A 14019-nucleotide genomic window follows, 5' to 3' on the forward strand; every position below is an offset into this window, starting at 1 on the left:
TAATTATGTTAATTCATCTGATAATACCAAAACTCATCATTAAAATGCACGTTTAAGTGATAGTAGTACTGTACATAAGAGAAACACATCTTTTACATCAGTCTCTTCATTCTTTACCCCACATTCAAAAAGACAATCAGTGACATTCAGAACACCCTCAAATTCATCACCTCCCCCAAAAAAAAAAAAAAAAAAAATTGGACAATTTTGGTAGCAGTAATGTGCTAATATAATACAACAAGCATACGGCAAATGTAGGCCTGTTGTCAAAGGGGCGAAATCTACACAAAAAGCCAATTTTCAGGGTAAAAAAGTGAACCTGTGCCAGAGAAGATCCAAATGAGAAAGATAAATTAACAAAGGGATCACTTTTCCATGTTTAACCACTCAAAATAACCTTCAAAAGTCCATCTTTATCGGGTTAAGTGAAATTTTGCATGCAAGTGATTTTTTTGGGAAAGAGGTCCACATTTTGGAAATTGGCACTAAACTTTTGTTAGTATGATAATTGGGCCATTCCATTTAAAACACACAATCTCCCTGTGGAAGATTTCACCGCCATCTCAATTACTGTTGCATCTTATGGCGACTCCAGCTGGAAATTTGTACTTGTTTTATGTTAAATTTCAGTTGAAATTTTGAATATATATAGTTGAATTTTGCACAATTTGGCCTAAAATAAGACAATTTTGGTTGGAATTCCAAAACCTTTTACACTTTTTATGGATGAATATAGTTGGATCTGGAATTATTGAAACTGTTAAATTTGGTAGGAATTCAAATGTCTTACTCAAGGGGGTGTGGTTTTCAAATGGAATAACCCATTGGGCTATTCCAGTTGACATCCATACACCCCATATAAAAGACATGACATTAATCTTCCACGTCAGTGGGAGTGTGAATTTCAAATAGGGTTACCTTAATGGCTGAGGCTCCATTTACTGGAATAGGCCATAAGTTCAGCTCGAGATATTACATAACATCAATTTATTTAAACTTTGGTATTGTTCTTAGTCTTATGTATGCTAGGATAACAAATCCTATGCATATGGACCCCATGGCAACAAAGTTTTGCCACAGTCCCCATGTTGAGTAGTCAATTCCTTGCTGTGTCAAATACAAATTGCCTGGGATACTGAAACAAAAAGTTAAACAAAGAGAGAAGGATAATTAATTACTATAAGTGATATACATATGTGGACACAGTCTGCACCATGGAGCCCAAAGGACGTATTTACCTCATCATTTAGGATACTGAAAAAACCAAAAGTTTAGCAAACTTGGTTCTAAAGTTCTGAAGTTTTGTGATATAAATTTTCTTATATATTTTATTGGTTCTTACCATATATGTTTGCACTGTCTCAATGTCAAATTTGCCGCCTTTGGCTCTCATAGACCAGATTGTGTCACATGTTAAAGTATGTGTGTCAGATATGTTAAACACCTGTAAATCTCCATGTATTGCGGATGCGCATGTACTGCGGATATCCATGGTTCTTGGATGGCATGTCTCGATCCAAATCAGCATAAGAACAATACATTATATCGATTGACTGCAAATCTTGATGAGGTTAATTCGTCATGCATTTAAAGATATTCCCTAGCATTTGCACACACTTGGAAATTGTTACATTATATGCAAATTTCTCCAGATTTGGTAACTTAGTGAACTGTGGCATAAGTGACACAATCTGGTCCATGGAGGCCAACAGAGGCATTTTTGAAAATAGATTTACTATAATTATTACCTTATGCAAACCTAGGCTATTATATACTGAAACACCAAAGGTCTAGGATACTTGGTTCTAATGTTAAGAAGTTTTTTGATGCCTATTTTCTTATGTATTTTATTGTTTTTTACTCCATATTTTTACCTTTATCTCAATCTCAAATTTGCCGCCTTTGGCCCCCATGGACCAGATCGTGTCACAAATGTTCTAATCAATGGAAATCACATTGCTAGTTCTCTGGATTGAGTTTGCTTTGTGTACAAATCAATTGGGTATCAATTGTCTATTTTCTAATCTATTTGACTTTTGACTGTGTTTACTCCATATTTTTGCCTTTATCTCAATTTCAAATTTGCGGACTTTCGGCTCCATTGACCAGATCATATCACAATTATATTCACTTCATTGCATTGTATTCTAAAAGAGTTATCAAAAAACATCTTATCATAGCTGTTTTTGGTTTTTATGGAAAGATTGACATGTCATATTTCATATGTTATTTATTAATATTCTTATAACTAAGGGCGCGTTCTCACTATGCCTGTTTGATACCAGGACGTGGACTCGATCCTACATCGAGTCCACTTCCAAGCATAGTGAGAACGCGAAATAAGTGGTTTCGATCCTACATCTAGGATGTAGGTATTTGAGGTAGTCTCGTACCTAGGACGTGGTATCAAACAGCATAGTGAGAACGTGTTTACAAGTGGACTCGATCCACTTATACCGGAAATGTTGTATACACAACCTTGATGGCCGTCGTTGGACTATAGGCCTATACAATATACATGTCTACATTATATAATTTTCCATGATAAAATGTAAACATGCATTTTTAACTTAAAAATTCGTAGCTGGTATTATAAACTGCTCCAAAAAAGAAACTTACCAGGTAAGAAATTTGTCTGTCAAATTCAAACGACAAATTGTGTTACACTAAATGGGATATGAGTGGAAGCAGTGTTAATTTACGTAATTTTGACACCTCATTTGTTGCAAACGGATGAGTATTTTTGAAGTTATGCTTATTTAACCGAACCTATCCACTGGAATGAAAGTTGCACTCATACCACTTGAGATGGTTGGCAGTATACAGGTGTAATCAGTGCTCTCCTCTTCTTCTTTGCATGACTAACTTTCCTATTGTTTCTTGTGAGGATGAAGAATGATCAAAGGGCGGACCTGCAACTTTCAAATTTGATAGTAGGCTTGTTCAAATGAGCATAACTTCAAAAGTTTTGATCTGTTTGCGACAAATGAGGTGTCAAACTCCGCGTAAATGTACACCGCTTCCACTCATATGCTATTCAGTATAATACGATTTGTCGTTTGAACTTGACAGACGAATTTCTTACCTGGTAAGTTACTTTTTGGGACCAGTTAGAACAAATTTATACATGCAAGCTTTATTTCATGAATTTACAATATTTATTTTTTATGCGGAAAAAAGTCGAGGGAAAGTCAGGGAAAGTGGATATACACGGACGTTCGTTCGTTCGAGATGCTTGCCGTAGTTTGATGAGCAGCATGCTTCTCGTGCAGTGTGAAAACAACGGCATCGCGGCAAGATACAGATTTTATCCAGTTTCAGAATTAAACAAAACGACATTGGGCTTTACAGTATAATACAAAAGAATATTCAGGTGTAATATTCGTTTTTGAGGTGTACATTTTGCTAGACTGAGTTAAAATTACCAATCAAAATTAGTATTTTTGATGGTGATTTAGAGGTTGTGTTGCGTGTGAATCGGCATGCTTGACCAAAATCAGAAATAACAACCCGATGTATTTCTCTCATTTTTCACGTATAGGCCTATATAAAATAACAGTTTTTAGAGGTGTTTATTTCAGATCTTTCCAAATACATGCATATATCACAAAATAACATATCCATAGATTGAAGGAATATATCAGGGGCCTGGAAATAAAACATGATCTTTCCAAATTGATAGTCTATAGTAAAGTTTGATTTGTGCTGTGAGTTCGGCTCAAAACATGCATTGGAACAGAATTTGTGACGTCATGGTCATGCATTGAAGCGCTTGATATTATAACATCCGGGTAAGTGGAGTCGATCCTACATCAGTATTTTGGTGTTAGTGAGAACGCGAAATCAATGTGGACTGAGTCCACTTGTATGTGGACTCGGACCTAGGTACGACACCCCATGTCTGTAGTGAGAACACAACCTAATTGTCTGCAATTATTCAAACTTGGCAGAAATTCTAAAATAGAGTAACTTATAGTATCTTACCATGTTGCATTAAGTGGATAAGGATCACAAAACACTTGGTCCTTCAGCTCATTAATACTCACAACCTGAAATGAAAATTCATTGGAAGATTGGGAAAATAGGCACATAATTACAAATAGCAAACAACATTACAACTGAAGTGAGGGTTCCCACAGTCAGTTTAGATTCCATGACTTTCTCATGACCTTATCACAAATTTTCAGCTTGACAAAGAGGATGATATACTTAAAATCAATCTTCAAACAACCCTCCTTGATTAAGCCAACTTTGCATCCCACTTTTTACCCTCTGAACACTCATTTTCAGCATTCTCACTATTCCTTTGAAAAAGAAGTCCACAATTTTCCTGAAATACACATAAGGCCAAGTAAAATGAAAATAGATGAACGGTAAGACAGACATACCAACAAATTAACAACAAATGTTAAAATAGACAAACCTTGTAACTGTATCGAATTAAGCTAGTGTACTCCATCCATGATAGCCATGATGGCAGGGATTCAATATTGATCAGGAAGCCAGCAAACAACTGTAAGGGGGAAAAAGGAAATAAGGACATGACTTTGTAAATAACACCATCAAAAGTTAATCTAACACTTTCATTGTTTTATAATAATAAGGCAAAAAAAAAAAAGATTGTTTGCTTGTCCTCCACTAACCGACCCTAATCTGGAAAATCTGGAAAAAAGTGGGTTTTTTTTTGTCTTGCTGTACAAATAAAACCTGACTCTAATTTTGTAAATTTCCAGAAAGTTTTTTCTTTCAACATGTTTGACATCCTGAAAAGTTTTTTTACAGTTTCTACACACTTCTAAACTGTTTTAAAAGCATGAAGTGGTATACAGTAGAGAAATATCCCAGATTCACAACTATCTGGGCTTTTTATTAAGCTAATTAAAGGCATACAGTCATGTTTAAGCTATAAGCTTTAAAAAAAAATAATAATAATAATCCTGACCTACCGACCCAATTCTGAAACAGTTGTGGAGGACAAGCAAACTATTTTTTTTGCCTTATATATTAATGTCACAGTTTTGAGGGAGAAGCAACCTAAATGTTAAAAATTGACTGTTGTCGTCAAAACCATGTGATTGTGGCAAACATACACTGCAAGATTCTCATCTGTGTGACGCCGATGTCACCAGAATGTCACTCCATCGGAAACTACACCTCGGTTTTCCATATCGCCGGTCCGAAATAGCCGGGTAGCCAGCCTCCTAGGTTTCTACAGAGTGACTTCCCGGCACGGTGACTTCGCAGGAGAGTCACACCGGTGTGACTACGCGACTGGGCCTGGGTGCTCGGTATCGGGGTTTGGGGTTGCCGGTTTTGCTTTTATTGCCATATTTGTTATATTCTTTTGATTTATTCAAATAATATTCTTTATTTCTTGCTTTTTTAGGGGATTAGGGAGGGGAAATTGCAAACTGGACTTTAAAAATAAAGGAAATATTAGATGAATAAAATAAATTTGTTAGTAAAAGAAATAAACATGATAAGTAAACAAAGTATAATTCAATAAACTAACATGATGAATAAGATACATTTTTGTTAATTGGTGGTTATTTGAAAAACTAAATAAATAAAAAATCAAGAAATAAATAAACATGAAGAAACCAATAAACATGCAAAGAATGGAAGAAACAAAGAAACACTTCAAAAGAAAACAATTTGAGAAAACTTGCAAATAAAGAAGTTAAAAGTAGAAATATAAGAAGTATGTAGGCCTATTGATGAATTAAAATATTAAATGTGTAAAACAATAATAATTTATAACAATCATTAATATTTGCGTGATAAAAAATAAAACACAATTTCAAACAAACACTGCAATAGGCCTATATTGATGTGAATAAATAAAAACAAAATTTAGTGAAATATATTTAAGTGAATATCAAACTCAAGCAACAAAAACAAGTTAGCTATTTTTAAAAAGTGCACGCATCAAGTTTACAAATATACACACCAAACAAAAGTTTACCTACGAGTCGCCAGTCGACGACAATAGTAACAAAATACAAACAAAAAAATTCCCCGATTTATAGGCATAATTTGATAACGTAAAAAAAATCAACATGAAAAAGGAATCAAACTAATAGGCCTATAAAAAACACCAATTTGAAAAACAGAAAAAGAAAATAGCACAAGCCAAAGTTTTGCATAAACTTATGGTTTAAATTTGCAGTAGGCCTATATTAAGGAAAGTGACAAAAAGTAAAACAAAATGCATGCTAGGCCTATAAATCAATTTTAAATATAAACAGAAAATTCTTGCTTCAAAATAAGTGAAGTTTTGGCAAATCAAAATGTATAAATTGAAAATGCTAGGCCTAAGGCATAGCCTAGGCCTACTTTGCGAACTTCGGCTGAAAATAAAATTAGTATCCCAAAAACACAATTTATTTTAAATAAAAAAGTGTCAATATAGGCCTCAGGCTGCGACAAATCGCCTGTCCGATAGCCCGGGGCAATCACATTTTTTGTCGGGCAATTAAAACTCTCAAGAGCTGTGCCCGATCGGGCAAGTCTAAATTTAAACCAATTAAAGCTTGATGATTTAAAATGGAGTATTTCTGTCCAACTTGGCGTGTTCACAGAAGTAAAAAAACGTCAAAACAAAGTAGAAAACTTCTTGAAATGGAACTTAAATTTCGCTAGGCACTCGTATCCCACACCAGACTTGCAGACATATACATGTATATATGCTAATGAACATCATGCCGTTACGTGACGTATTGGAAGTTTGGCCAATTATAGAACCTGTTTCGTGCAAATATCATGACGTCAATGACGTCAGCTGGCCATGTATTTGCATATGATTGAGATTGAGATGTACTAGTGGTTGGCGAAATACGTAAATCGCCGTGACTTTACTGACAAAATTTTACATAAAATACAATTATTTTCCACATGTAAAGAAACAAACAGTGAAATAATTGAATGAAATGTTCATTTTTTATGCATTTCATGAATACTCATTTATTTATCAACTTAACTGAGAAAAGTATTGGATTTCTGTAAGAATGAAACTGCCAAATTCGGCACACTTACGGTACTATGCACTGCACTGCATGATGAGTACGGTATGTGACTTTGTCGACAATTGTTGCCGGGAATATGGGTTAATTTCGGGCAATTTCGGGCAACCAATTTTTGGATATTGCCTGCCCGATCGGGCAAGCTAAAAAATAAAATTTGTCGCGGCCTGATAGGCCTATATAACGTTATCATGCAAAATATGAAAAATAGGCCTAATTTGATTGCAAAACATGCAATCTAACCACTGAAGTAAACAAAGCATATAAGTTTTGTGGGAAAACAAGCAAACAAATAAGCAAAATAAAAACGTTTGAAATGAAACAAACAAATAAACCAAGAACAAGAACTGCAAATAAAACACACACAGTTGATGAGATTATTAAATAAATAAATGAAACAAAATGAATCGGAAGTCTCACAGTTGAAATATAAATGATAAAGAATGCAAAAGCACGATAAAAAAACACAAAGACGGCAGTGCAGCTAGCCACGGACCCAGTGTACAGCATGCATCAATCAATTAATTATAAAACCAACTCGTTCCATTCATGAGCGTATACAAGCAGTAAACAAGCACGATACGCGTATTTGTCATCATCAGCGCGTATTTTGTAGATATACGCTGGCGTCCCAGAGTGTTCGAACTCATAACAAGGTTCGGTCAACGACCTTTTGGCAGCGTGGTCACCTTGAAGTTCGCTGACTGGGCACCGATCAGGCGACGCATGGGGCACTGGCTACGGAAGTCACTTTGATGTGACTACAAGATGTGGACCACTGTCGGAATCTAGTCGGTGGTGTACATCATGAGTCGCCGATGCGATATCGAGCAGGTAACACATCGGAGGATAGCAGTTATAGTCACTGCGTGATGACACTGCTGCATAGTACCCCACTGCCTTGTTTCCGATGTAGTCACTCTCCTGTAGTGACTCCGTCGGCCACCATAGGTAAGTTATTATGGCGCCACGGCGGTGGTGACTGCAGAGATCCAGTGCGATGTAGTCACTCTGCCGCCAGGAATTTTGCAGTGTATTCAAAGCTATGTGTGTTTATCGGCAAATTGCAAGAGTCATATAAAAAGTTAATGTGGTACTAAATTTGGTACTTAATAGAGCTATTGTTAATGTTATAGTAGTTACTAATTAAAAAAAATTAGTTGAAAGAAATTTGACTCCTAGAATAGGGAGTAAAGCTATCATACAATCAAATATGAAATGAACGATACGGTGGGAATTTGAAATTCAATTTTAGTTGAGGGATTGCATGATGGATTTATAAGTGAACAAATTATAATTGGATTTATGAGTGTTACAAAACATTAATAAACATCACTAAACTTAATTAGGTTTTCCCCAAAAGTTGAAGGTTTCATTTAATATTATTAACTTCATTATCAGTTTAAAGTCATTCTCACCATTTGGAAGATGAAAGACACTGCAATAAGTATCTGTGCTATGGCAAAGTCACTGACACTGGCTCCAATCAGGAAGAATATGGCACAAGCTGCATACGTAGACACTAGCAGATCCAATGTGTAGATAAGATACTTAATTATGTCTTTCTGTAAGCCTAATCAATAGGGAGAAATAAGACAAATATTACAACATTTAATTAATAATGTAAAAGTGAAATTTTTTGTGCTACATTTTATTTTCACACTTTCCCCATTCCAAGCAGCTACAGTGAAAATAAGAACTGTGTATTGTGTTATTTTTATGAATCCGTCATGTAAGAACAGACCTTAAACTGACCTTCAGTGAAAAGAGCTGACAATACTAAAAAAAACCTGAAAATAGCCTGAAATTGGAGAAAATAGATCAAATTGGGCTAACAATAAAAGAAAACATGTAAATTTTAACAACAAAACTCATCAATTGTGCATTTTAAATCAAGCAAAGTATTTCAATATCGGCAAAGCACAAACAATTACATGCACAAAAATGATGACTTTTACAGATGGCAATTTTGGGTTGATTCAACTTTTTGGTATTGCATAATCATAAAGTCTGTATATCTTTCTCTAGTCAGTAATTTAGATATTGTCTTTTATTGTATATCTAAATGTAATGATAATTATTATATAAAAGTCCCGGAAAAAAGTATACATTTTCAAAAAGGAAATGACGCTCCCAACTAGCATAACAGATTCCTGCCAAAATTAACAGGTTTCGAGAAAATCTCAAAATTTGATTTTACTTTACTGACTCGAGGAAGGTATACAGACTATACAATGTAGTTGCTACCTATTATTAGGTCCAGAATTACTACAGATGATTTGATGTATGCTATCACATGTTTATATTCAGAATGCCCTCTGTAGGTTTACATATTCAAAATTTAAAGCAATAAGGTGCAATTTGCAAAAAGAATAAATTCCTATTGAATGTCAGTTTTCAGTGATTAGACTGTGCCCTTTTAATTTTGAGCCAAACAAATGAGGTAAAACAAAGAAAACTGTTATTTCATTCCAGTGCCTACAATGGGTGTATTAGCTTGTCCATTGTATTACATGTTTTATTGAGCGGAGCTTCACACAGATGGGACATATAAATAAGACAAATAGTGCTATGCACACAATATATATGTTACTGTACATGTACACATGAGCTCACATTCACAAGACGTGTTATCCATCATTTGAATGGTGAACACGGAATAAAACCGGAGATCTCCGGATTTAATATAAAAACTTAAATTTGACTGTAATTAAAGCACTTCAGGCTTAGTCTTTCACAAGGTAATTTAGTATACCATTGGGTAGACTATGCCATAGTCGATTTTTGATAAATAAAAGCATGTTATTAATGTTAATCATGATGAAAGCATTCAGTTGGACTCGAAATTATACTGATATTTATTACATCAAAATACTAGTATAAAATTGTTAAAAAAAAAGTTTATATAATTATATAAGTGACAGTAAAAGTAAAGTGTACGTAGGCTTATATTATTGAATGCAACATATCATAATCCGGGATCATAATGTCATAATTGTATTGGCACTTCAATACTGAACAATTCTGATTTTATAATCTGCCAGTTTATTAATCGCGAAATTCCAGGTTAAAAATCGACTATGGACTTTCAATTTTAAACGGGATTTTGAACGGGCAAAGTCCTTAACACACTATAAATCAAATTTAACCATTTTATCATTGATGCGTTCATGCAATTACACAACACAAAGGCCGTATACTTGTGTACCATGTAGTTATTAATGGTAATGACAGGTACCGGAGGATTTAAACCATAACGAGATCTGGGCGACCAATCACAAGCCAGATCCATTTAAAGATGCATTACATCATGGCCAATTTTAGTAGGCCAGATTTCTGATAATCTCGTCCATAGAAGCTCATAGACAGCCGTGTTAAGCATGTAAACCGCAATCCAAAGTCAGTAGTCCACTTGGGAAGCTAGCAAACAGGGGGAGTAGGGTGACTGAAAAGATCAGATGTGAAAATCTATCAATTGTGCACACATTAATTAAATCAGAGTTTTAAGGTTAAATATAATATCCAGAGTATGCACAATGGGCAAGTGGACTACGGGGTAGTCTAACCATTGGGCATTTAATCATGCAAAAAGTAGAAATTCTAAAAAATTGAGTGCGTCACTCTGGAGCAAATCAAACATTATTGCTTTAATAGCATCAAACTATGACTCGGATGAGTTACTTCAACAGTGCTATCCACTGAAGATAGCATCAGTAATAAGAGTTACTTCAACAGTGCTATCTACTGAATATAGTTAGCATCAGTACTAAGAGTTACTTCAACAGTGCTATCTACTGAAGATAGCATCAGTATTAAGAGTTACTTCAACAGTACTATCTACTTTAGATAACATCAATATCAAGAGTTACTTCAACAATGCTATCTACTGAAGATAGCAACAGTACCAAGAGTTACTTCAACAATGCTATCTACTAATGATAGCATAAATTCTTTAGAGCATCTGTGGTGTGTGTGGATGTGTGTATATAGGCTGATAGTTTGGGTGTGGGTGTATGAAAGGTGTATGTGGAGATATAGGGGTGTGTGAGCTGTATGAGTGTGAGTGTGAGATTTTGCTTCAACAAGTGCAATTAATTTCTTTGAGTAATTTTATGTATATTTTATATGGGTTTTTTTTATGTCTTTTAAAGGTCCGTAACCCGATCAACAGCATCATCCCCCCGATTTTTCTCATTGTTGATGAGTTTTTGATATCATAAAATGAATCCTATTTTCCTCATTACCATCCTGCAATTTGACGCTTCAAATCGATGTATTTCCGAAGAAATCTTGAAACAAGGCGGTTCTCGAACCACGAGTCTCGCCTGCTTTCGCGACCACCTGCTTTTGCGATTACTTTTGGTAGGGGTAAATGAATTTGGCGGTTATCGGCTGGGCACGATTATCTGGCTGATGGTGACTGTACCCACCAAGTTTCATGCCCATGCAACAGTTTTGACTAATTTGACCTCAGATGACCCCTGGTGACCCTGAAATGACCTTCCAAAAATTTGGCTCTAAATGTTGACTGTACCCACCAAATTTCATGCCTATCTGAAATTTTTTACTAATTTGACCTCAGATGACCCCTGGTGGCCTCGAAATGACCTTCCAAAAATTTGGCTTTAAAATATTGACTGTACCCACCAAGTTTCATGCCCATACAACAGTTTTTACTAATTTGACCTCAGATGACCCCTGGTGACCTCGAAATGACCTTCCAAAAATTTGGCTTTAAATGTTGACTGTACCCACCAAGATTCATGCCCGTACAACAGTTTTTACTAATTTGACCTCAGATGCCCCTGGTGACCTCGAAATGACCTTCCAAAAATTGGGCTTTAAATGTTGACTGTACCCACCAAGTTTCATGCCCGTACAACAGTTTGTACTAAATTTGACCTCAGATGACCCCTGGTGACCTTGAAATGACCTTCCAAAAATTTGGCTTTGAAGGTTGACTGTACCCACCAAGTTTCATGCCCGTACAACAGTTTTTACTAAATTTGACCTCAGATGACCCCTGGTGACCTTGAAATGACCTTCCAAAAATTGGGCTTTAAATGTTGACTGTACCCACCAAGTTTCATGCCCGTACAACAGTTTGTACTAAATTTGACCTCAGATGACCCTGGTGACCTTGAAATGACCTTCCAAAAATTTGGCTTTGAAGGTTGACTGTACCCACCAAGTTTCATGCCCGTACAACAGTTTTTACTAAATTTGACCTCAGATGACCCCTGGTGACCTTGAAATGACCTTCCAAAAATTTGGCTTTAAATGTTGACTGTACCCACCAAGTTTCATGCCCGTACAACAGTTTTGACTAATTTGACCTCAGATGACCCCTGGTGACCTCGAAATGACCTTCCAAAAATTTGGCTTTAAATGTTGACTGTACCCACCAAGTTTCATGCCCATACAACAGTTTTTACTAATTTGACCTCAGATGACCCCTGGTGACCTTGAAATGACCTTCCAAAAATTTGGCTTTAAATGTTGACTGTACCAACCAAGTTTCATGCCCATACGACAGTTTTTACTCATTTGACCTCAGATGACCCCTACATGACCTCAGTGACCTTGACCCACTAACCAATACAAACCGGTTCTGTCTTGGGTCAAGATGCACCCACCCACCAAGTTTGAGGAACGTGCGACTCCTAGTCTGTGAGAAAATAGGCGGAAAGCAAACTTTAACCAAAACTTTAACCAAATTTGTCACATACACACACACACACCCACATACACACATACACACATACATACGGAAAAGTGATTATATAGTCTCCTGCCTTATCAGGCGAGACAAAAACCACCTTGTTACAGGCTACCAGTTGGTCGCATTTTACACGACACAGGAGTTTTGGGTAGTCATAGAATGAAATCGGAATAGATTGGGAAGACTTCACCCCAGTACCAATTCGTCCATAAAAATACATAAAATAGGCCCCTAATGTCAAACTATAGATGGCGCTATAATGATATAAAACAAAAAACAAAAATAAAGAAATACATAAGAGGCGAAATAAATAAGAAAACATGACCTATATTGTCAAGCATGATACGAGGAATATGAAAAAAATTATGAGAGCACCTCCCCCCCCCCATTAAAAATTAGTTAAAAAATAAAACAAAGAAAAATCATAAATATGTGAAAATGTGCATGATATAGCTAAAAATAAAGAAATAATTAAGCGAAGTAAATACAGCATGGGCTATCTTGTCAAGAATGATAATGAGCGCAGTGATATGTAATGTTTTTTAAGATTATTCAGTATGAATAGAGGGTATAAAAGTGTACAGGGGCGAGCCGGTTTTCAGTGCCAAGGCGAACACTTCCTGTTTCCACCGGGACATGCACTCGGCCGTTGTTTCGGGATGCCTGACCAGAATGCAATTCATGCGTACCAGTGTATTGGCTTGCTAATATGCTAATTATTCACATTTATGCTGAAATTGTTCCCGTTTTCTCACATAGATGGATAAAGGGGACAATGTTTGACATTGTATGTAAGTTTGAAGAGAATCCATATCCTAAACCGATACGGTTACCCCCCTTTAATGTAAACAATGCAAATGTAATATTTCATGTAATTTGGCCTACGGGCCACGAATTTGAAATAAATCAAAAGTTACTTCAACAGTGCTATCTACTGAAGATAACATTAATACCATGAGTTACTTCAACAGTTACAGTGCTAACTACTGAAGATAGCATCAATACCAAGAGTTGCTTCAACAGTGCTATCTACTGAAGATAAGATCAATATCAAGAGTTACTTCAACAGTCCTATCTACTGACGATATCATCAGTATCATGAGTTACTTCAACAGTGCAATCTACTGTACTTCAACAGTGCTATCTACTGATGATAGCATCAATATCAAGAGTTAGGTCAACAGTACTGATGATAGCACCAATACCAAGAGTTAGTTCAACAATGCTATCTACTGAAGATATCATCAGTATCATGAGTTACTTTAGCAGTGCTAT

The 14019-nt window shown here is 35.8% G+C and overlaps 1 protein-coding gene across 1 annotated transcript in view; it reads right to left on the reverse strand.

The window, feature by feature from the left end:
• Positions 1-205: 205 nt before the first annotated feature.
• LOC140171456 (broad substrate specificity ATP-binding cassette transporter ABCG2-like) overlaps positions 206-14019 on the reverse strand; it is a 64567-nt gene continuing 50753 nt past the window's right edge. Inside the window, exons 15-18 of the mRNA XM_072194724.1 lie at positions 8441-8595; positions 4424-4513; positions 3985-4049; positions 206-1135 (exon numbers count right to left, since the gene is read on the reverse strand). Of these exons, the coding sequence (XP_072050825.1) occupies positions 988-1135; positions 3985-4049; positions 4424-4513; positions 8441-8595 (458 nt within the window). The 3' untranslated portion in view covers positions 206-987. The remainder of the gene's footprint in view (positions 1136-3984; positions 4050-4423; positions 4514-8440; positions 8596-14019) is intronic.

The sequence above is a fragment of the Amphiura filiformis genome, chromosome 15, assembly GCF_039555335.1.
Source record: "Amphiura filiformis chromosome 15, Afil_fr2py, whole genome shotgun sequence".
In the NCBI taxonomy this organism is placed as follows: domain Eukaryota; kingdom Metazoa; phylum Echinodermata; class Ophiuroidea; order Amphilepidida; family Amphiuridae; genus Amphiura; species Amphiura filiformis.